Genomic DNA, 25,488 nt, shown 5'->3' with positions numbered 1-25,488 from the left:
AGAAAAGAAACAGCTAGCTAGCATATTAATCAGCTGTTCAAATAAAAACCCTAGGTGGTTAACCCAATTATTATTTCAGTTGCAAAGATTTCTTGACAACAGTTACAGAATCACAGAATCACTAGGTTGGAAGAGACCTTTAAGATCAGTGAGCCCAACCCATGCTGTAACACCTCAACTAGACCATGGCATCAAGTGCCACATCCAGTCTTTTTTTAAACACATCCAGGGATGGTGACTCCACCACCTTCCCAGGCAAACCATTCCAGTATTTTGTCTGTCAGTAAAAAAAATTTTCCTAACATCCAACTTAATTGCCCTTCAATTAAGAGGTTAAAATCACTTGAACCACATCAAGAGTTTGCAAGTGCCCTAACAATTAATAAAAGTTCTTCAGCTAACCTAGTTTTAAAAATACATTTTCCAAACAAAGCCAAAATCTTACAGGGAAAACCACAATGGTAAAGTTCAGCAGAACGTTAATTCTGACCAAAAATTACCTAGTAAGTTAATTAACCATACACCTCATTCATTACCCTTAGAGTCTGAAGTTCAAAACCTTTGTACGTACTAATCTTCAGTGTGCTGAATCAGGAAAAAAAAGTCCACTGATGAGGTAATTTATGGCATCTATAACCTCATGCTATGGAAAAGAAGATAGCTTTTAAAAATGCCAGAAAAAGTAAGACATGAATAGAGTAACCAGGTTTATAAGCAGCAATACAGTATTGTAAACCAGCATAAGAACCAGTTTCCTCACATATTCATACTGGCTAGATAACTTTTATTTTCAAGGCACTTTCAGAGACTTAATAATCTATACCATTGAGGTCTCATTCTAAATTTACACAACATTTGTGTCACTCCCCAAATGCAGGCTCCACTTGAGGATATGAAGAAACCTGACACAAATGGACTCTGCAATTACCATTTCGTTAATTAGCTATTTAAAGTTTTTTGATTTTGGTGGGTTTTTTGGGTGTGTTTTTTTTTTTTTTTTTGAGAGAGAGAGAGAGAGAGAGAGAGGCAAAAGTATCTTCATCACTATGTCACATGTGCTATTCAAGCAAAAAAACTTCAGTTACTCTCCTTGGTAAATCTCTATACAGAAACAATGATCACTTCAGTACAGAGAAGTCTCTACAATTATGGTGTTACTCATCTATTCACTCTCAAACATAAGAAGAGTTGTACAAATCCATTTGGAAACTCCTCAAAAAGTTACCACAGCACCTTGCCACAGCTTATAAAGCTGCAAATATGCACTGTCACTTTCCTTAAGCAATCACAGGCAGAGATAAATTTTATTTTAACATGCTACAATCTTACTTTACATACAGTATTTTTCATGTTTTGTCTTGTAGTTACTTCAGTAATTGGGTGGTAAAACCAGACTGAACTAATCAAAGCAAGACTTTGTACTTGTGCTCACTGTAGGAAAATATCACAGAATGTGGGCTAATGGCCAATACCGATTCTCTTCAAATCTGCTCTGAACTGGAGCAAAGCATCCAAGAGCTGGAATGAAACTGCAGACTACTCCGGCTCAAATTTAAAAAACTAAACACCACACAATTACTGCTTTTTTCCTCATGTTTTAGTCTCACAAATTAAGCAGGATCCTGTAAGTTTTCATTAAGCATGAATGACAGTTCACTCCAAGAACAGACTGGCAATTCCTAGCCAAATATCCACAGTGCCAGAAACATTTTCTTTGACAGAAAAATTACATTCTTAAAATACCACAATTTGACAAAAAACTACCAATGGATTCCAGCAAAAAAAAAAAAAAAAAGGGGAAGTTTCCTTTTATATATATATAAATATTCATATGCTGCACTTATGGCATGAGCACTTTTTTATCATATAAATCTAGTAACAGGTTTTTACATATAATATGCATAATACTGAACAGGTTAGTTGACTAACTCTTACTATACCTACATGCGTAGATTTTATATAGATTAAATCTCTAAAGGTATAAAATAGTGTTTAAGAAGAATTTCCCACTAAACCTTCTTGAAGCATTTAACATATTCTAAATTTCATATGACCTACATCCTCAGTTAGAAATACAACAAACTTCAGCAGTTTTGTGGGCTCCAGCCACAAATGTTAATTTTGGATTTCATACTTCCATTAAAACACCGAATTTCAGAATATAATGACCATCACAATTGGTTGATATGAAAAGGAGGAAATTATGCCAAATATGCATTTTTAAACAGGAAATCAATTTTCTGAGGCTCTAATTCTGTCTGATTTGAAACAAACAATAGAAGGGTGCAGCAGAAGTTCACTCAACCTTACTTTTCAAAATCTCTATATTTCAGAACACTGAAAGATAAGGAAAAGTGAAGACTCCTGCATTCCGACAGGATGGCATCTTAACATCAATTCACATTTAGCTCTTTTACTAAACATGTGCTGACTAGACTGAGAAAAAAAGAGACTTGGCCCTGAAAAGAAATCATGCTGTGATTAAATATACTACAATGCATATTGAGTTATAAACAGCTCAAGTGTTTCTGTCACTTCTAATACAGTTTTGTTTTGCTTTCCACCTTGAAGCATTTTGTTTAAATTGGACCAATAAAAAACTTTCAGAAGTGCAATTACAATTTACACAATAGCTGTATGCTACAATAGTTCTGTTAACTAACAACAAACACAGGCAAGCTCTTTTGGACCATCTCGCTCAATAGCTACATACCATAACAACTCTGTATGAAAGTAAATATAAATTGGAAGGACATTTTCTCCACAAACATCCCTGTCTCATACAGACAAATGATGAATGAGTTTGACTTTCAGCAACTCATTTGATCCTTTTCTTCAAATCAAATCTAAACCACTATCAAGCAAATTTTAAAGCAGCTATTTAGAAAGCACCAATACCACAGGAAGTTACTTTACTTCAGTTACCAGGGCCCCATTCTTGAAGACTGCAAAAAACTACTGAAGTCAAGAAATTATTTATCATATACCTAATTATCTGCTTTTATTACTACTCACTTTTTCTTTCATTTATGGTAAAACATGTACATTTTGTTTAAACAAGAGCTAAGCTGACAAGAGAATCGAAACACAATAATTCTCAATATATTTCACCTGCATGTTAACAAACCTAGATGCAATTCCAACTTCAGGATATTGACTAAACTAGGAAATTTTGCACCAGACTTGTATTTTGGGGCAGCTGAGGATGTTATCCTCATGTGTATTCCCAGTGCATGACCACCTTGTTATACTGACATGCACAGCTTAAGAATTCTGTTCAAGAAGTTGTATTAAGAGGGTTTCCCTTTCTCATTGTAGTCATGACATTGAAATTTTGCATTTCTGCCAGAACTGGCCACTATTATTTAAAGAAACTCTACTAAAGAACAGACTTCATTCTGCTTACAAAAAGTTAGTAGATATGGGCAGTTAATAAACATTAAGAATGTTAATGCAAGGATACCCTAATACTTTTTGCAAAAGTCATCACCCTCTCTCTCACTTCACCTAGCATAGGTAAATACCCACACAAGACAGAGCTGGAAGAATCCTAATCAATATCTCTATGACCGTTAAAATACCTTCAAAGATAAAATGTTCCTAAAAAATGCTTCACCATGAACTATAAGATTTATACAAGTATCAATTCATGTGTTTCAACTTCTCAGTGTAGCTACTCAGTGTTACTTCAAGGTCACCATTTTCTAATGTCAGACTTTTATTAAACGCCAACTTGCAAACTAACCTACTAGAATCCAGGGCAGGGGACAGGGAGGAGCAAAAAAGGGAGATAGGCAGGTTGTTTCCCCATCAGGTCAGCAACCAGACTTTACTTAAAGCAGAGCTGCCAACACAGATGAAGGAGCCAAGAACATACTGTGACAGGGGGAGAAAACAGTAATATGTCCCCTTTCAAGCATGAGGCAACTCACATACAAGGCCGTTAACTGATCTGTAATGGCTTCAGAGTGAAGAAAACTAATTTGGTATTGTTCAGCACAGCAGAAGTGAAATCCAAGCATTTCAATGAAATACTGCCTTTGAAAAATTAACACATGCTAAAAGAAAGATAAAAGTTTCAATTCCAGCTTTTGGTCTCATTTGTCTGCTTATTCATTTTAGATTGGAGGTTTTTTGTTTGATTAACCCCCTGTCAAGTATTTGCTCTACAATGTAAATCAGTGAGACTGCCTACAGGCAGTGCACTGTATCTGCACCAGCAAAAAAAGTTCATTCCATTTTAATAAATTAAAGAAACATCTGACATTAATCACAGGAGGCACAACTCACCCACAAATGCCTGTGTCTTTCTTTTGATCTAATATAAACAGAACAGTAGTAATTTTATTTAGGTTTCCAAAATTGAGGGCCAAGTATAGACAAACTACTAATCCCAGTAAATTCAGTGAGATCATTCATCTCTTTATAGGTAAGCATACAGATTAGTCTTAGGAGACTGTGAGCAACTATGGACAAACTGTGAGCACTAGGGACAAACACCTTGTCCTACTCATCTAGAGAATTTGCATTTTGGTCCTTTTTGGGAGGATACACAAATGTATTTTAAAACCCTGATTGTTCAACACACAACGAACAACTAAAACATGCACTTTCAGGTCAACAATTCATATCAATTACTAAAGTTTTAAGTAAAAGTTACACTGGTTAGTCACTGATGGCTTAATAGATATTTTCAAGCCCTCCTACAAGTGATAGTTTAAGTAAACTTTCCAAAGCTTCTTTTTTTCATGTTTTACCATGTGTTTTATACATATTCCCATAAGTTTTCAGATTTTGCCAATTAAAACATCGCCCCAGATTTTTTTAAAGAAAGAAAAAAAAATAGACCTCAAAATAAACTACTGCTTAGTTTTCTGCATTATGTAATGTACAGCTAAGGATATGCTGCCACTTAATTTATTTAGACAAGTTACAGCAACAGGTTGTCTGCCTTTTCCCCTGATGACAGTAGGCCAGATGTGAAGAGTCAGTTTGAAAATTGCTATTCAGTTCTCCAAAGAGGCATGTAAAATAATATAACTTGTCTACATTAATCTTAAGTGTCTGGAAAACAGAAAAGTAAAATGCAACAATAAATTCCAGAGCTTTAAGGACTATTTCAGAGGTCAAAAGATGCATTATAGCCATAACACACAAGAATTTTTATAGTCAAGAAAACAAAATTCACTTTCAAATCATTTACTACCTGCTAAGTAACTTCTTCCCATATATATTTGTGAAAGAAGACAGATGTTGAATTTAAATACTTTTGAAACCCCCCTTTATTTTCTTTTAATGTTCATGGCTTAACAGTTACACTGAAAAGAAAAAGAGATCAAAATGTCTCCCTCTTAAATGACATTCTAGGTTATCCAATACTCCTCAGAGATGACCATGTGGAGACACCCATGATCCAACTTTAACTCTTTACAGGAATGTGAAAAAAAGGTCAACTGACTGGTATTATCAAAATGATGAAGATATATAGAGGGATGTATTAAAAAAAAGGAAGACGTTTCTAGCCAACTAGAAATGGAGTATTATTATTTGCATGAACAAATTCAATCCAACCCATAGCTACAGATTCTGCCTATCTAAACACACAGACACGTATACATATACTCCTCAAAGTTTTAATCTGTCATAGGCATTTCCCAAGTTTGCAAACTCCAAAATCAACTAAGTCAACCACAAATACACCCAAAATAAAGTCACATTTTAAATGCGTAAGTTGTATTCTGTCATTCACAATAAGGAAAATAAGACGAAACAGACAACATAACAGACTGCACCAAAAATACCTGTACATTCTTACTAAAAAGCACCCATTTGCTTTCAAAAATATTGGGATTTTATTTCCCATTTGTTTCAAAAAGTCTCTAAGTTATCGAAAAAGCCTGGAGACAGGATCTATTTTTGAATTGCACCTTAACAGTTCCTAAGACACATGATTTTTTCAACTGAGTTATTCAAAAGGAATTACTAAATCATGTTGCAGATCATGAATGCAACAGACCATCTGAAATTATAAAATTAGACTATTTTAACCCTGTTATTAAGGATTTTGAGAGCTTGTAAAATAGACCTAAAGAATCACAGCAATCTAATTAAACACAACTTCTCTCCTGCACTGACTAACTCACAGGAATTATGGTTCATATACTCAAGTGTTAAAACATACTCTGTGAGGAAATATCCTTTGTCATAAAAACTGCTTAGGAGTTGTCTAGTCATATTTTAACACACTGTGAAGATGCAAAGTTTAAAATACTTACTTGGGATATATTGGCTCATAAAGATACTTGTCTCTTGCTGATGGGATTTCAAAAAATAAGATGTATCCATTCGCAGTCTGAAAGAGAAGTACTGATAAGATACATATCTAGTCTCAACGTGAGTAAAATCTGTCAGTTTCATGTGATTTCTGTGTATGTCTCATATACTGAACTCAAATATACATTCATTCAGACATTTAAAATACTGTGCTTTTATATTAATTCCAGGTAAAATCCACACCCGCCCTTGAAGTCAAGTGAGTAGATTAGGCAGGAGGCCAAAAGAAACAGAAAAACAATGCTGTTTATGCACAAGTCCATCCGAATTTTTCCTGCAATTTATACAAATCTATAAAATCTGACAACTCTTTTCAGATATTAAGAACCTGGGCACATAATTTGTACCAACTACAAGAATTAATGCAGAAAACAAAGTAGAAGGTGGGAGGTACTTGAGTAAACTCTCCAGGTGTTTGAACACATACTACTGATTGCAAAGAGTTTAGGCACTGCCTCTCAGTGTTGGTCATCCAGGTAGTTTCCAAAAATCCGCAAATCACTTATCTTTAGCTACTACAACACCTGTAATAATTCAATCCCCAGCCATATTCTATCATTCTGGAAGAATGACTTAATATGACACACAGGGAACAAATACAAATCATTTAGTGACATGATGTTCCAGAAGAAGCTACCTAAAAGCTGCTAGAAGCTGTCTAGAAGCTGCTTGCATAAGCATGAGAAAAGCAGATGACCAAAAACGTTAAATGTTCAGAGAAGTGTTATTTATTTACAGCATTAATTTATTTTCCAGGCAAATTGGAAAATGCATTTTGGTTAAATAGTTTCCATCCAGTTATTTTAATATTGGCTGGGCATGTATCCACAGCACTGGAGACAAAAAGCACTGAAATGAATGGTTTCACATTTCTTTGCAAATTTGGTTTCTGTTTCTTTGAATAAGGCAACGCTCTTGTTAGTTTAGTGTATCATTTCACAGATGCCATGGCTTTCCTCAGTCAAACATTTTGCTTTAGAAAATGTGTGTTTTGGCTTCGAATTCCAAGAAACACTATTATTCTCATTCAAACTGAGTATCTTTTACAAGCAAGAATAAAATCTGAACCATAATGGTGAGCTTGAGACAGGGTGACAATAAATGGAAGCTTTTCTTTTTGCTGTAATATCATGTTCAGGTATTATGTGGTAAAGAAACGTGTTCATTTCTAACATCTTTATAGGTTCTTTCCATTACATCATTAAATATTTAACCTGTAAGTTATCTTACCCTGGAAAGAAGAGTAAAACAATACTGTGAAGCATCTTTATACTGATATTAAAGTACAAAGGGCCTTACTGAACACTATTCAAAGCACAAAGTTGCTATTGTTGCAGGTTCATTGCTAAATAGAACCTCAAATCCCATAAAGTGGGGAATGAAATGCAGAAGCATTCAAGCACGGACTTCCAGAAAATTGATCATATTCATTTATGGAGGTTTCATTGCTTTAAAAATGTCTGAGTGAAACTTATTAAATAAGTAACCATCATTGTCATCCATTTCCTGATCATTCTAATCTTCGACAGTCAGAAGTATAAACACTGAGAACCTTGCCAAGGATTTCACAACATGGTTTCTTGTATGCTACCATGTTTAATCTACACAAGAAAAAGTATTTCCTACTAACACTGTAAAAATTACAAAGGCAGCAATATGAAAGAAGAAACTACAAAATATAAGGGGAAAAAATAAGGTCTGCCTAGGAAATGTGCCAACAGATTAGCAACAAGAGATACTAGTAGAAAAAGAAGCCAGGGTTTCTAGGGGATGGTGACACTGTGAAAACTGCTTAAGCGTGTTTAACTGCATACCTTTAAAGCTACTTGAGGTATTTTATAAAGCCTGATATGGTGGCCCAAAGTCTGCCTGCAGTACAAATAATACTTACCTCAAAGCATATACTGCAAACTAATTTGTTTTCATAAAGACACTGACTATTTGGGCTATCAGTAACAAATAACATGGTATATTGCTGGTCTGGTGGATATTAAATCCAGACTACACTCTCCATCATTATTTAAAAAAAAAAAAAAAAAAAAGGAATGTACCACTTGGCCAATAAGTACATACTAAGCCTTATATTCATCTTCTTAAAAAAGTTTTATTACAGAAAAATTACTATAATCAAGTACTCATGAGCACAGGTAGTAACAGATGAGAAACATCACCTAACTCAGCTTCCAAACAAAAACTTTTAGCTGTTGCACAGGACTTCAGTAATTTAAGTGAAGCTAATTCAGTTCAAAATTACTGGTTTTTTTCATTAAAAACTTGCTTTGCTATTGCTCCTTCATTTGAATTTGTTAGTTAAGAAAAATGAGAAAGCTATTCACTTGGACAGAACTCTCCTTGGGAGTGAGAGTATCACATATCTGCAGGAACACCTTCTTCATTAAGCTCCAGAAACCGACTTTCTGCCCTGTCTCACTATAACAAAACCAGAAGTGTAAATGTGGTCTTTCAGTAGGACTGTTCCAAATTAAACAATATATATATATATATTTTTACAGTTTACTGCAAAACAACTTATGCTAAAATCGCCATAGTAAACATGCTTGGCTATATACTTTATATACATACACCCAGGGATGAAATATCACCCTAAGAAACACAAAGAACATTAGAAATCTTATTACAGTCATTATTTTATAAGCGATGACTATTATGAATTTCAATTCACAGAACTTTAGTTTACAAACTGAGGCTTTATGGGCATTTAGATTCTGACATTATTTGCCAAAAAGAACACTGTACATTTAGCTGGGGAAAAACTTTAAAGAGCAGTGACCAAAGTGGCAAAAACTAGAGGTTATCTGACTGTCAGCTAAACCACAAGGTCTCTTGAGCAAATGAATCACATCTCAGGAAAAAAACCCATAATATGCAAAGTAATTAAATATAGAAATTCAAATTTCCTCTGAACTAATACATTAAGGTTTAATTAAAATGTGTTTGGATATACATGCTGCAATATAAAATTGAAGAATTTTTTTCATTCATAGCAAAAATTACAGAAATCTTTCTGACTTTATCACTAATTCTGAGAATATAATCAGGCACTAACAGAAATACATTACCTTATTAATTTCATGAGAAACTTTTAGACAATTTAAACATTTTAAACTAACTACTTACTTCCATTAACTTGCATTATGCAAAAGAAAACTGGACCATAGGAAGCTTAGTTGATTTATGATTATCATGATATTGCTAGAGGCATGAACTACTCCACAAACCATCTGGTGTTTTCCACTAAGACAACAATATCTAATTTAAGACCTGGTCCTAATGTTAAGACCTGACCAAAAGACACCAAGAGGACCACCCCATATTGCAACTTTTATAAAATGTATTCCACCTTTCTTGTGTTCACCTTGCACCTCAAACTTCAAATACTGCTGCTGAAACAATCCAAAGCGTTGTGAACACAGCACCAGCCATGAAACAAGACTTTATTTCCATGTGAGACAAGATCTCATCTCTAATATTGTAAACAGAAGAGTTAATGTATCGTGTATCATTTATCACTCGTTTCTGTGTTATCAGTGACTTGCAATATATTTTAACCACGAAAAGCCAGTAATAGGACTACAGTTTCATCTCTTAAGACCCACCTTTAAACCCTATTTATCAAGTTAAATGTGATTGTGTCTCCTAAGTCCACAATTATTTCTTTCATTCACATAACTTTACATTACCATATTATTTGTTACCAGATTACTAAAATGAGATTTTGTATCAACCCCCACCAATACATCAAACCATTGTTTTAAGACCAAGAACTGTAACTCATTTTCACAGGCAAAAAATAATGAAAACTACAAAAGAAAGCTTCTATTGTCTAGGAAGTCCTGGGCATCATAACATATTTTCACAAATTTCATATTTTCACAAATAACATATTTTCACATCAGTATCAACTAAATGTATTTACAATCTGCAAGTTTGTATAAGCACAGAAATTGGTAACACAAACACAAAATTGTGTTTGCAATAGTTTAACCAGAGTAAGAAGGAAAAGTTCTACTTACTGAAACAGCTATCATTGTGCTGTCAGGACGCCATTCTGCTTGTTTATAAGGTCCAAACTGAGAAGCTGCTTTTGACAGTTCCTTGTAGCTTACGATTAATACACTTGGCTGGAGGAAAAAAAATATAAATAATTACATTTCACATCTAGAAGGAATGGGATGTTTCTTATGTTGTGCTATACCTGTAAAGAACGACTGTCTCCTTAACAGTTACAACATGTTTGAAGTAGGTTAAAGAATTAATATGTATCAGAAATGTACATGTAATTACATTAATATGTATCCATCAGAAAATTATGCTTTTAAAGAAAGTCCATGGAGAACTACTGCCATATTGTCATTCCTAATCTCCCTCTTTCAAATCCAGCACATTTAAATAAAATACTTAATTGTATGGTAAGGATACTACAGAATACAAAAGTAGTTTCAATTTAGATAAAGGGTGACTGGTGCCTAAGGTGGACAAACCCAGCTCAAACAGGCTCCTATTAGACAAGGACTGTCAAATGAATTAGGATAAAATATTCTACAGAATATTTGGTACAGACCATTTGCTTAGTTTCTGCTACATGGGTGGGCCATTGTATTAAAGAGAATGATAATCAGGAAATTTGTTTCCTAGAACAGGTTGTCAGAACATGCTGAAAATCCACCTCTAGCTGGAAAGATTTTGCAAGTAATGAGCACCTTTCCTTCTAGGAAAGGGATAAAAGCTTCGGGGTAATGAAGACCAGATAAAGCTACCATAGGCACAAAGGCCTTCTATCGCTTTCACGAATGCAGTCAAGAGCTACAACACAAAAACCTAATGCAAAGTTACCTTTCCTTTCTCTAGTGCTTAAAAATGTTCATTCTCCTTAAATATATTGCACAATTGTTTCTACTGTCTTGCTCTTGAATCAGTAATGGTTTTCAGCTTAGATGGGTATTTGCCCTTCCATTATCTTCCAACACTGGGAGGTGGAAGTTAAATGAAGCAGGACACACTTTTTGTTTTGTCAGAGTTACCCCTCATCTTCATACCATATGCTGTCCCAACTTTATCAGTTTCAGTTTTCATTCAGATTTGGAGCATCAAACACTGTACCAGAAAAAGTACATTGAAAGGGAACCAAAAGGGTAGAGAGAAATCACTCATTTTACTGAAATTAACCATGATACCACTAGGCAAAGCTTCCCAACCATCAGTACACCACAGGTGATGGAAGTTTACTACTGTCCTTGACTTACTTGATGGACCAGCAAAAGCAATACAACAAATATAAAAACATTAATTCTACCCACAAATCCTGTGAGTGTCCATCTACAGAATTTGGTATCTACTACCATCCTATTTGGAATTACATCCTTTTGTTTCCTTTCAAAAAGAGCAGAGTTACAAAAAACCTAATTTTAAAGTATGAATAATAATTTTAAATTATATAAAACAAAGCAATGAAATGTTGTCATCATGCATGTAAGTAACAAGCTGAATTAGTGTCATGTGGGCAGCCTTAGCCTTGGTAAATTCACAGTATGACTTGGTATACTGCTAAAAGCATTATTCTTTAAATTTCACACCCACACAGAACTGAATTATCAAAAATAAACATTTATGAAGTATAACAAGCACACCTAAGAACTACGTGCACCATCTTTTTCAATTTGTGTGGCTTCTTTTGCATCAAATTATCTAACATTAAATAGATAACTAATTATTCTTACTAGCAGATTGTTGTTGATTGTTCTCAATTTACTACACAGCCTTTCACTGATTGGCTTAGAACCACCCTAACTGCCTTAGATACACTGAGAAAAAAGTAGTGTCTTGGTAATTTGTATCATCAGTGCAAACTTGGAGATCATTCTTAAAGCACCTCCATGCCTGAAGCATTTAGCAGATGGCAAAATTAGAAACTCAGTAATACACAATTCTCTTTCTATGTTACTACTCTTACAGAATATAATTACAGTACTTATAGTTTAGAATTCTTGTGACATTGTTTCACAAGAAAGCTGCTTACACCTTCGAAGCTGTAAGATTATTCTACATATACACTGGGTACAAAATTTATAGAAATTGATTTCTAGGCTTTGCGCCTCCCAAATGAAGACTTAAGGAGTTTAAAATTATTGCTTGCACTCCTAATGTTATCTTTTTGTAGTTTAAGTAGCTTCTTAACAGAAAGCAGACACACTTTGAATTAAACAGGTCACAAAGGCTGTCTAGCTAGAGGTTAAATGAGAAATTACACTGATACTATTCATTCCTACATACGCCACAGCTCAAAAGCATTAATTCAAACATGAGGAAAACCTTAAAACACAAATTTACCTCTGTTTTTAAGCTTCCCACACATGTGTGAATGGTCTGGACTACCAAAGATAGAAGGAGAGCTCAAGATCCTGGTCTGCTTATGCATGAAAAATGGTAATTTTACATCTGAAGTAATTTATCGTATCTAAGTGACTGAAAATGTATAATGCCATAGGGATATGTATCAACCTAGGTACTTGATGTATCAACCTAGGTACTTGACCCAAGCACAGCAAGCCACTGAACATACACTTTAACAGAAAAACCCAAAATCAAACATCAAAACAAAACGAACACCACAAAAACACCAAGAAAAGCAGGGGACGCTAGTTAGTTAAATACTCTCCTCTTGTTGGTGGTTTGTTGTTGTTGTTGTTGGGTTTTTATATATATATATATATAAATTGAATTAATACTGTGTATAGAAACAGTAGGGGTTTAGATTCTATTAATCAGAATTTTCCCTAATCTTTACTTTTTTTTCTGTTTAAAAAAACCCCAAATCTCCATATAAGCTTCATTAAAATTCCATGGTTTTTATTCTTCGCATTTCTGCATGCCACTACTAAAATGATAAAGAAATGTAGTTAAGCTCAATTAATGAATTATGCCCACTGTCTCAAGCCAATATATTTATCCTTCTTCTTTAAAATGCTTAATACCCACTTGCTGAAATATTAATGGTAGAGTCACAGCTTTAGGAGAAGCTGGATTCCAGAAACACAGCAAAGGACCCAACAAATAGAGTTGCTTAAAAAGAAGTAAAAAATTGTGTAGAGGAAGAAGTAAACTCCTTCAGTTTTTAAGGAAGAAAGAAGTGAGTAAGCAAGTCTTAATTCAAATTGCAATTTAACATTTAAAAAAGCTTCCCAAAATAGATAAGAAGCATATCTAGCATTTTAAAATCTGCTGCAAAGAAAACCTAGCATTTTGATATGGTACATCTTGTCTTGCAGGAGGAATATAAGGTCAGGCAATACAGAAGCTGTTACTCAGTTACAGAAGAACTGTGGCAGTGGATGGTTACAGGATAAGAAAAATGGTGAGAATAAAAAAAGAAATGTAACCTTAAAAAGAATATCACATAACTATTACTAAAGTGTAAATAAACTCTCAGTGCACTAGTTAGCAGTACTGAAAAGAAACAGAACTTTCTTGCACTCAGAGCTACACTTTATCTCCTTCCATCAGTCAGCTACCTTGGCTACTTCTTGACAAGAACATACTCCACAGTTCTTACTCAAAAGTTTTTACACTTCACAACGTTTTTCTAGCATTAAACATGCCTCTTTTTTACTGATGTGAGATTGTAACGTGAAAGCAAATCTGGTTTATATTACCAGCAATGAATTGCACTACTTGTAAAACAGTAGAAAGGTAGAAAGACAGCTCCAGTAACAAAGCCACCCAAATTCACACTACCTAAAAACTCAAAGCTGTTTCATTGTCAGTTCAACAATAAGGATCCCTCTGGACTTTCCACTGTTAAAAGATGAATTCTGTATCAACATCTGGACAAAATGCCTATGCAAATAATTGAAAAAACTGCAACACAAAACATCACAGCCAAACCCATGATGAAATAATCCCAAATTGTTAGTGTTTTACTTAATTCTACCTGACCTAACATCATAACTTGTCCACTCACCAAGCATAGCCCATGTCAGAACACTTAGCCATATACAACATGTTTTTTATGAAAAATATCTCTTAAGGTATACAAACCCTGCAGCAAATTCTCTCAACAATCTTAGATATGGGAAATTACCAATTACTTTAACACAAGCATTCTGCTACATTTGATATAAATGTAAATCAAGCTGACATTTAAACCCTTAACTAAGATGTGAATATTGTTCTGCAAAGGCCCCCTCTTTAATGAGGACATGTAGCCTTGAACAGTCTTAAACAGCCCTCCCATGAGCAAGTGCCCTAATTGAGATATTTACAGAGTGTCATAGAAAATTATACATTACCCAACTGAAAGGAAGTGTAATCACTTGACAGAATATATAATAATGAAAAAAAATAGTCTCCTTAGACCAGATTCTCTAGTTTGACTACAAGTTAATGACAAACTGTGCATACTGCTGATTTTACAAATAGGTTAGCAAATACAACAGAAAACTGGACTAAGTCTGAAAAGTAAACATATGACCTGACAGCACATATGCAACATGATCTTATGTATGGGTTTGGGTTTCTTAATGTAATATCAATCCAAGAACCTGCATGGCTGTGGATAATTGTTAAAACCTAATATTCTCATCCCCTCACCATGTATTATTCTAGACATCAAAAATCCGTCTAATGGAGGATAAAGAAGCAATTTCTCTGACAAACACAAATGTTCTGTTTAGTTTTATGTGCCAAATGCTTCAATGCTTCGTTAGGCTGTAGGCATAAGACAAAAATAAAAAATGCTTTTCAGATCAGCTTATGATCTAAGTGACAAAGATAAGGCTGGGAGAAAACAGAACAAATTTTACAGTTTGTAAAATCACAAACTAATAAAACAGAAAGGTTATATGGAGAAAAGCTAGCATGTGTGCATAAGGAACAGAAAAAATAATATAAATAGGCCACAAAAGGCCATTTTGTCAGCAACAGAGATACAAGGTGGCAACAAATGAATTTCTAAAAGCAATGTTAATTATAAAACCATAACTCCTTTAATTTAACTTTGAAAATGTTTGGAAAGCTTAGAATCAACAGAGTATCCACCCAACAAAGCAGACACTGCTTCCAATTGTGTGCTTCATGGCTATTGTGAAGTAATTCAGAAAACCAAAGTGCAGAATTGTCAATCACCACCTCTCCTACGTGAAAGTTTTCAGTTAACCTACTGCTCAAAAACGCTGCTAAAAAGCAAAGGCATATTCTATACATCTTTGGTTTTCTGTTACGTGCAACTAACTGGACACTGAAAAGTCATAACTGAGAATGCCTTTTCCTTTCATGCACATAATTATGATACAGCTCTCAGGGGTCATCTGTTTTATAATACAGGAGACACTGAAACCCTGTAAATCCTACAGAATAACCAATTGACAATTTTGAATTCATTAGATAAATGCAACACTTGTTTCATTATGTAATCACAAAGTATCTTTTTAATAGAAGCAACAGCACAACTGTTACTGATAAATAAGAAATAGCCTTTTCAGACAAGTGTCTAAAGAGCCTAAGTAAGATATCAGCATTTCAGGGCATAAACTACTAAGAAAGAAAACACAGCAGAAGAAGCAGAATACCTTAACTTGCACTGATGTTATCTGTATCATATTGTTCACAATACACAGCCAACACAACCACTTATATATATCAAGACATCTGTTGTCCCATTTTTGCAATCAAACTCTAGATAAAAAGCCTCCAGATGTTATATCCAATTCTATTAAGAAAAAAGCCTTGCACAGTAATTCTGTAAATTATTCTGCTTACAGTTCTGAGGTGAAAACATAATCTTGAAAGTATAGTGAAAACATTTCTTTTTGAGCCCTTGTAAGGAAAAAAAAGACTACAGAAACAACTGCAGATAATTTTAATAAATTTATTCATATATCTTATGAACTCTATGCACTGTGTCACCTTTATTTCCAGGTTACGGAGATCACTTCCCCAACAGAAGCCCAGTGCCTTGTTTTGTCCTATTGTGTGCTTAGATTTAAAGCACACATTGACTTTAACTGTAATATGGCAGCAGCTAGAGAATGAAGACCACATATGAGAGACATATGTGCTGTCTGAGTATCAACTTACTCAGCACTTAAAATGTATATCAAGTATTTAACAATCTAGGATTCTGACATGCATGCTTTCCCAAAAGCTTTAGTTCATTTACCTGTTCTGATTCAATATCAGATCATTAGAAAAAAAGAAACAAAACCAAAAGTTTAAAAAACAAGAGTAAATAAAAATAATAAGCTGAGAAGCATATAGGTAATCAAGAATTCTCCTCTGAATGAGCAGATGCGACAAGCTGCTCTTAGCTTCAAAGGGCTCACAAAACTGGTTTTGACTGACTTGAGTCATAGCAGATAGTCCCAACAACCTACAGGACTTTTCATTAAATATTCAAGGCCAGTACTTACTCCTGTCATTGTCACAAGTTTGTTAACACTAAAGAAAGGAAACACTGTATTTATATGTACAACCACATCAGCAGACTATTCTTGCTACACACAACTCACTTGTCAAGAGTTAGGCAGGGAAGTCCATCCATCTATGACATCTTCCTCCTTAGCTGCCTTACCTTGTCCCTTAGTACCTAGAGCCCTATGGATGAATTACTAGAATTCAAGAGATAACTAAACCAATTTAAAATTAAAGCCACAGCTGTCAAAGGAGTAACACTTTCAAAGGGCCAACTACGATATCCATTTGATCCTTTCATCAACTACATAAACAGGCTTCTATTTATTCATTAAGCTTAGCAGCCCTCTGAAAAGACATCACTACTCCACCATAAGCTCCATTAAAATAGAGGTGCAAGCAGGAAAGATCATGACATACAGGACAGCACAGCTGCATTGTGAAACCTCATCTTCAGTTCCTAAGTCAATCATTAAACAGTAATTATGTCATTATAGCATTTCAGAAAGGTTTTATCATTCATTGATGCTTCTCATTTCAAGCATCAAAGTACTTAAAACTACCTGAATGAAAATGTTTGACAAGCTTTTCAATGTTATCAATGAAAATATTTACACGGACTCTCAAGGAATTATCTATGGTACGTAGACCTAAAACTTCTGATTTAAGGAAAATGCTTGGAGGTCTCCACAGCAGGGTTTAACGGAATTTAATAGAATCCAGTGGAGAGCAAGAAAGGATTTTTTGTACCATTAAAGAATAAAATAAAGTAAAAACTTTAAGATGTGTTCATTTAGGTGTTACCTCATTCTTTTCCATTCCTTTTAAAACTCTGAAGTAAGCATCCCAGAGACGTGGTTGATGCCCAGAGTCTAACAGTGTATAAGAGCAAAATAATGTTCTTAATAATATGATTTAACTTCTAGTCACCCAGAACTGGTCAGGCAGTTGGACCAGGTGACCAGGTCCCTTCTAAACAGACAAAATAATATTAGACTATGTTGTGTATGCTTGATAATGTGTATACTAGTACAGTAGCACATGCATATAATTCATAAATAAATATATTATATTCATAAATAAACATATCTGAGGGCTGTGCTCAACAACCTTTCACCAACACTGGTGCATGATCAAAATCATTCACCTGAGTGGTCTTCTCTGTCCACAATCCAACCTCTCCTAACATGTAAAATAGTCAAGAACTTTTTGATTCAAAAACATTAGCAGAATTCCATCGGGTTTTTTTCAACACCAGTTACCTGGCTTTGAGTCTTAATACCTACACTGATTCCAAACCAGGAAACAATCCAGACTTCAGGATCAACTTTACTTAGTTCCACTAGTTCTTAGTGCACAGTAGGTGAAAACGAGTTTTAAACGTTACTATATCATCGTAAAAATACACACACTGAATTGTAAACTCACACACCTGGAAGCATTTCAAAGAGCCCTGTTTCTCAAAATTTCAAAACAGAACTTTCCCAGTCTCATCACCTCATTCTTAAATGAAACCTTTGATATATACCTGAGATAGTAACAAGTCTTAACAAGAACACCAGCCTGAAGGCTTTTCTGCAACAAGAAATCAAGTTAGTGCAACCTGACTAGAATTTATCCTTGTTCCAAAGACTATACTTTTGATAAATGAAAACATTTTCTAGAAGGCAGTAATTTTATTTTATCAAAGTTCAAGCATATGATTTTAAGATTCATGTTCAAAACCAAACAAGAAACTGAAAAAAAGAAAAGCCTGGGGGAAAAAAAACAACGAACCACATACAGGACCCCAGCTATATACATAAAAATAATGCAAGAAGTTTAAAATTACCTTGATGAAAACCTTTATTCTTCCAGATTTTTTGATAACAGACAGTTTTCCACAGAGGCCATGAGACTGTAAGACATTTTTCAGTTTAAGATCCGTCAGCAGTCAGGCCTAGCAAAGTCGGCACCTTCCTCAAAAGCACCCATTACAAACTGAATCAAAGTCTATTTTAAAAGCATTAATGACCTGTGAGTTTAGACAACTCTTCTGCACAAAGTGAATTCTTTCAGCGCTCTGTCTGTAGCCAGTCACACAATGTTTAACATTTCAAAACAAGTCCAAGAGTGCAAACTAATGAACCTTGACGACAAACCTTAAAGTAAACTACATTCTAGACAACATCTTGTGAAGCATTTTGTGAACCTGTTGTTTTCTATGTCTTTCCACAGAAAAGATCAGTTCTGCTGTGTTGACAGACTACAACTACATCAACTGGCAAAAGTTAAAAAGTGTACACACTGTGTGTCACAAACCTAACAAAACAGAGGCCAGGTGATGATGTTCACACAGTTAAGTTACTAGGCTGATAATGTGCTAGCTGGATACCTGTCTAGGTTCAGAAAACAGCAGCAGCCCCCCAGCCAGGAACTAGTGAACGGCCTTACTGAGCACAATAAAACATAACATGCTGAAATCTCTACATAACTTAAAACAAGATTTTAAGGCTATGACTGTCATTTGACATCTTTTAGTATCAGCTTTCTAAAACTGGATTGTTGGTTTTCCCTGGTAATCTGAGATGAACTCTATAAATCACCTGGATCTAGAGATATTTATAGACAGATTTAGGGTCTAATCTAAGCAGTATTTAAAAGGCTACAGCATCAAAATTTAAAGTCAGTATCACAGTTTTCATTGACTGCATCAAATGAAATTGACAAACAGCATTTTTGCTACTAATACAATGTAAATTAAAAGCAAGATGCTTAATGTCAAATATTCACACAGTTTCAAAATAAATATAGCTAGACCAGCACCTTCCATGCAAAAGCCACGACTAGAGCCACAAAACTTTTAAACTTTCCATAAAAAGAAAAATTTGTAAACTTCTATATTGTAACATTCTGGGTAGTGATAGCATTTGTTCTGTGTTTTAAAAAGTGTGTTTCACATCTCTGATATTCATTCTCCCTCATGTAAAACACAGAAAATGCAAAGGTGAAAGACATATGTGCAACAGAAACCACACTGCTACAAATACTCTTTATGTTAGGCACAAGCAGAATGTAGTCTCAAAAAAAAAAAAAAAAGTTGCTTGGAAGTCTCATTTTTTAGGAAAACCTGGTGTTAAACGCAAGCAGATTGATGCTACATATTTTCTTAAGACTATTCTGCTATCACTAAACATTGTGGATAACTGCTCAGTTTCAAAAATATTTGAATATCCTGTAAAGCGAGCATCAAATTTTACAACAGTTTCTGGAAGAAGAAAAAAAATTAGCAGACAAGTCTTTTCAGATGGGAGAACAGGGTCCAAGAGCTTGTAAAGCGATGGATACTCACTCTGCAGTACCAGATGCTTAGCTGAGATGGGAACAAAACTGCGAAGAAAGCTCTCTGGGGATCCGTCTGGATGTGAAGCGGTTGCTCCAGGGACTCCAGAGGACACAAGAGCCTCTTGGGCCAGCCGCTGAGGAAATACATGACTGAGGACTTCCAGAGGAGCTGGCGCTCAGCCTGCTCTAGCCTAGGCGGGGTGATAGCGGAGGCATCAGCGGAAAGAGAGATACAGAGTCCGCGGCAGACCGCGCATAATCACCGGCACACCGACGGGACCCCTGGGACGAGACCCCTGGGCTCAGCAACACTGGGGAGGGGGCGCTGAGGCCTCCCTGGCGGTGGGGCTGCCGCCGCTGGTGCGGGGACGAGTGAGCGCTGCAGCCGACGGGGGCGGGGGCGGGGGCGGGCTGGGCAAGGGCCGGGCGGCCTGCGGCAGGCGGCGGCGAGGGGGACGCGGCCGGGCGGTCACTGCTCCGAGCGAGCGCCGGGGCGCTTCGGCGGCAGCAGCGGCGGCTCCGCCCTCCCGCGGGTGTTTTGCCGGCCCGCACTCCGGATCGGTGTTGTCGCCGTCCCCGAAGACCCCGCCGCCATCTCCTCCCCCTTCCGCTTCCGCTGCTCTTCCTCCTCCTCTTTCTTCCGCTCCTCCTCCGGATCCTCCCCCTCCGTCTTCTCTTCCTTTTCCTCTTCCTCTTCCTCGTGGTTCTCCTTCTCCGTCTCCTTCTCCTTCTCCTTCTTCTCCTTCTTCTTCTTCTTCTTCTTCTTCTTCTTCTCCTCCTCCTCCTCGTCGTCTTCCTCCTCCCCCGCCCCTCGCTCCGTTGTCCAAGGCCCCGAGGGGCGGTGGCAGCGCGGGGTGGGCGGGGCCGGGGCGGGGCCGGAGTGAGCGGAAGTGACGCCACACAGCAGCGCGTCAGTGGTCTGGGCAGAAGAGACGCGCCTGTCGTCGGGGCTGAGTGGTGCGGGGGTCTGTGGGGTGCGGAGACGAAAGGGAAAGGGAGGGAAGCGGAGCGGAAGACAGAGAACCAGAGCCAGGGGTGGCAGGACAATGAGAAGTAGATTCAAACTTAAAGAGAGTGGGTTTAGAGTTGATCTGAGGAGGAAGTTCTTTGCTGTGGGTGGGATGAGGCCCTGGCACAGGCCTCCCCGAGAAGCTGTTATGCCCCGTGTCTGGAAGTGTTCAAGGTCAGGTTGAATGGGGCTCTCAGCAACCTGGCTTAGTGGAAGGTGCCCCTACCCATGGGGAGGCTTGGAACTAGACCTTTCAAGTTCCTTCTGACCCAGCCCATTCTATGATGAAATCCATGTGAGAAAGCTTTGTGAGTCTCCGGTGTGAACATTTCCCCTGAGCTGGTTTTGGGGACAAGGTGAGCTCAGGGCATGGTTTCTCACACAGTAGGTGTGCTGCATCTTGGGTTTGGCATCAGGCTCCTGACAGATGCTACCACAAACATTTCTGCCAAATGATGATTGAGGATTCCACACATTTTTAGCCACGACCTGTTTGTTAATCTTATTTCCATCATTGCCCAAATGCTTTTATGCACGCACTGTGGAGAGAGCAGGAACGTGTGGTGTGAAGGATGAAAAATAGAAACTGAAGCTGTAGCTTTAGAGGTAGTAAATGAGGCTTGTTAGTCTTTTTGTGTAACTGGAAAATAAAAGGAAATGGAAGAGAACTAAAGGTAAGATCTCCATGCCATTCCAAGGGCAGTGCCTCTGGTGGAAAGAAATAGCTATTGGTAGAAGTAATCAGAAGAGTTTTGTGAGCTAGTCCCTTTGCACTGCCTGTTAGAGCAGTTTGTCTGGACTGAGCAGTCTGGTAGCCAGTCTCACTGCATACAAATTGCCCAGTGATCTTCAAAGAACATAGGTTATCCACAAATCTAAGGCCTTCTCTCCCAGCTGCTTTCTGGTTATGTTACCATGTGAATTTTTGTTACCATATGAATACCATTTTCCAGCTGAAATATTTTCATCTGAACACAAGTACAAAAAGAGAAATGAGTTAAAAGGATACCTATATTAGAATCCTGACAAAACCATAATAAAACTTGGAGAAAAAAAATAGTAATAAGGGATCAAAATACCCAGATGTTTCATATACCTCAGGCTTTTAACTGGGTGAGTTGGAAATGTCTTAGATTCACCACTCTCAAATATATGCCAACCAGTTCTTGATGCTATAAATACCCTTCTTCCTTTAGTCTTTTTTCTGAATCCTTTCTGATGCGTGTTTTTGACTGCTAGCCTTCTAAATTAGGAAATGGAAATTATACTAGGAGTATGGAGGCCTCTCATTTTATTGACTCTCCTTCTATTCCTCAGATTATGAAATAAATGGTACAAAATACACACTGAAGTTTCAACTATAGAATCATCTTTCTTCTGGATTAATTACATTTAGCCAAGTTCATTTTTCTTGAAAGTAAGGAGAAATTTATCAAAGAAATTCCATGAAACAGTTAGTAAGAGACCTGCATGTTTTTCATACCTGTTTGTAGCTTCCTCAGTTAATGCTGCAGCATCCCGGCGTGTTTGTATAAGAAACAAACATACTTCCAGATCATGCTGTTCATGCCTGTGGATCAGTGTGAGGTGGTGCGCTGACACCAGCATTAATGAAGGAAACAGCTACTACTTTTAATAGCAGCTACATGGCAGGATTTTGTGGTAACTGTACATTGTGCAAAAAGTAGAGACTGAAGCCTCTGCAAGTTTTGGATTGCTGCTATTGTTCTTTTCTCTGTGGAGAGACATGAGGCACATATTTGAAATTAGAAATAATGATGATGGGCAGTATGTTGTTAAAAGTGTGACTACCAAAATCCTCACACCAGTAATGCAAACAAAAATCCTCACACCAGTGATCCAAAATATGTAATGGTTTTGGTACATTTTTGTTCTGAATCAAGAGCAAATCTAGATGCCTAGAATGGTAAATCAGTTGTGATAGACTTTTTCTAATAATAGGCTGTTTGTGCTTGACTAGAAAAGCATTTCTGAGTGTTGTGGTATGGGAATGTAACTCATAATACTCTAGGATGAAAAATTGTGTAGAAATTAAATGCATGCAGTGGACCAGAGAGTTTCTTGATCAGCTCTGGCTGTGGCTATCAAGGCACAATTACAGGAGATAGTGGCAACACTATGGTGACAGAGCTCAACAGAATTGTGAAAGCCCTTTATACGTGCTTGTCGGTTGTCATCAACTTCATCAAGTTGAAAATAAGTTGATTGCAACTACCTATTCTTGGATAGTCATGTTGTTTTGGAAACCACACTCCTGACATGGAGCTATGTCCTGAAAAGGGAGAGCTGATGCAAAACTGTGAGAACATCCAGGGACATTGAAATACCATTTGCCTAGGCACATAAGTTTGGATATTGGCAGGCCAGTGAAAGGAAGGAGGAGACACTGCTGGTGGCAAAGCAGGTCTGGAATGAAAATATTGGACAAGGGTAGCTGTTCTGTGTAGTTGCTTCTTTTCAGATTCCTGGCGTTGATGTGCAGCTGCTGCCCTGAGCTGCCCTTTAGATTGTGCAGCTAGCTCTTCACCTAATGTGTCTGCAGCTGTTGCATGAGCAGTGACAGTGTCAGTTCCTGCATGTTAAAAAGATCAATTACTCCTCCCTCCACTATTGTGACTACTAGCAATATAGCTCAAAGTAAAAGAAGAAAACTCACTGAATGACTAACTAACAGAATGACTGTTAGTGAGGTATGATCGGAGTCATAAAGTTGTTGCCATACTGCTCACATGTGCAGGCATTGTGTCATATAAAACACAGAAAGTGTGTGACAGGGAGCACCTGTGTTACATACATAAAAATATCTTCATTAAGTCATCTTTACTTTGTAAAACTTGTGGAACAAATAAGTCTTTTACCTTGCAGCTTTCTGCAGATGAAGTGTGAAGATTGCCGTATGTTAGTCTGTTATTTAAGCTGCCCATGTTAGCCATCCACTAATCCACGAAATGGACATTTACATTGAGAACAGTTCCAGATAAACAGGACAAGGTAGGACAAATATTCAAATCATTTTCCCACAGACCATATCTCCACAGAGGTATTCTCAGAGGGTGAATTGTAATGGTTGTTACCATCCTTAAGGATGAAATCTAAAGAAATATTGAAATAATAATATCAGAAATTTTAAAAAAACACCAAATACTCCAAAGCCAACCCAGTAAAAGGGAAGTGATTTCTTCTAACACCACAAGAAAATCTTACATATTTTAAAAGTAAAAGGAAGAAAATGGAACAAACAGTTGTTTAGATGCTATGGCTAGTCAGTTGCAGTTAGTAAAGAGGAAAATAATTCTGATTATTTCAGAGAATTTCTGAATTCAGCCAAGAGAGCTGGAAGGAGTATTTCTTTGAACAGACTGTTAGGAAGAAGGGGAAGTAGAATTTATTATATTGCTACTACTCAATGCAGCAACTTGTGCTTAGGTACAGTAGATGGACTGAAGTACTGGGACAAAACCAATAATTCTGGAGCAGAGTACAGAGTACAGTTCTTAATCCTAATGTTTAGATTTACTTTCTGACAAATTTTCAAAGTTGTTTATTGTACCCAGCTACATTTAAATACAGTAAAAATCTAACTTTGAGCTAAGAAAGTACAAGTAATAAATTTAATTAGATAAATTCTACCTAATTTTTCTAGCAATCAGTCACTCAAATGGTCAGAAATTTATTTGGCAGTATTATTTACTATTTGATAATTTATAAATTAATGTAATTACTAATGATTGGTTTCAGATCATTCTCTGATTATATGTAATGTACCACCATCCATTTTATAGTGTATTTTGCACACATCACATGGTACCGTTTCAGTTTTTGACTGAACAATTTATGTGACCAGCAGTATAAACCAGTTGTGTTAGAACCCAGTTTCCTGAGTTCTTCAACAATGTGTTGCAATAGTATTTTTGGTTGATTTTTTTTCCAGTGATAAAACAACTGACAAAATTTTATTCTAAATTTCTCAAATGTATATGTTATTGAAAAGTGGCTTTCACCAAGAATTCAAGAACCCAAAGCTAAAATGTACAAGTTTACTAGTGAATTTTAGAGTGGATAAAGTTGTGGTTAAGATTTAGTTAGGTTAGAAATCAAATAAATTTGGGCACAAAATACTTTCTTTTGTTTATTTATCCCTGAGAAAATATAAAGAGAAATCATGACAGAGCTCATTCCATTCATTAACAGCCATACCAATATATAAAGCCAGACAAAAAGGGAGGCAAGTATTTCAAGGTTTTGGAATGCCAAAACCATGGTGTAGGGTGTTAAAGTGTAGGGTATTAAAAAAACCAAAACGAAACAAAATACCAAACCCCCCTCCCAAAAAAAAACCCAAAAAACAAACAAACAAACAAATCACCAAAGGAAAA

At 36.4% G+C, this 25,488-nt stretch overlaps 1 protein-coding gene and 1 long non-coding RNA gene across 3 annotated transcripts in view; one reads left to right on the top strand and one right to left on the bottom strand.

Moving 5' to 3' along the window:
- RIC1 (RIC1 homolog, RAB6A GEF complex partner 1) overlaps positions 1 to 20,453 on the bottom strand; it is a 46,535-nt gene extending 26,082 nt beyond the window's left edge. For both annotated transcript variants that reach the window (XM_040089994.1, XM_040089995.1), the window contains exons 1-3: positions 20,090 to 20,453; positions 10,368 to 10,475; positions 6,276 to 6,352 (exon numbers count right to left, since the gene is read on the bottom strand). In XM_040089994.1, the coding sequence (XP_039945928.1) occupies positions 6,276 to 6,352; positions 10,368 to 10,475; positions 20,090 to 20,230 (326 nt within the window). In that variant the 5' untranslated portion in view covers positions 20,231 to 20,453. The remainder of the gene's footprint in view (positions 1 to 6,275; positions 6,353 to 10,367; positions 10,476 to 20,089) is intronic.
- Positions 20,454 to 20,987: 534 nt separating this feature from the next.
- The window catches only part of LOC120765534 (uncharacterized), a 34,993-nt gene continuing 30,492 nt past the window's right edge, over positions 20,988 to 25,488 (top strand). The window contains exons 1-2 of the long non-coding RNA XR_005704449.2: positions 20,988 to 21,447; positions 23,978 to 24,103. This is a non-coding gene — a long non-coding RNA (uncharacterized LOC120765534). The remainder of the gene's footprint in view (positions 21,448 to 23,977; positions 24,104 to 25,488) is intronic.

The sequence above is a fragment of the Hirundo rustica genome, chromosome Z (genome assembly GCF_015227805.2).
Source record: "Hirundo rustica isolate bHirRus1 chromosome Z, bHirRus1.pri.v3, whole genome shotgun sequence".
Lineage (NCBI taxonomy): Eukaryota > Metazoa > Chordata > Aves > Passeriformes > Hirundinidae > Hirundo > Hirundo rustica.
Note: the sequence above shows the minus strand (reverse complement) of the source record. Positions and strands in the feature narration are given on the sequence as shown.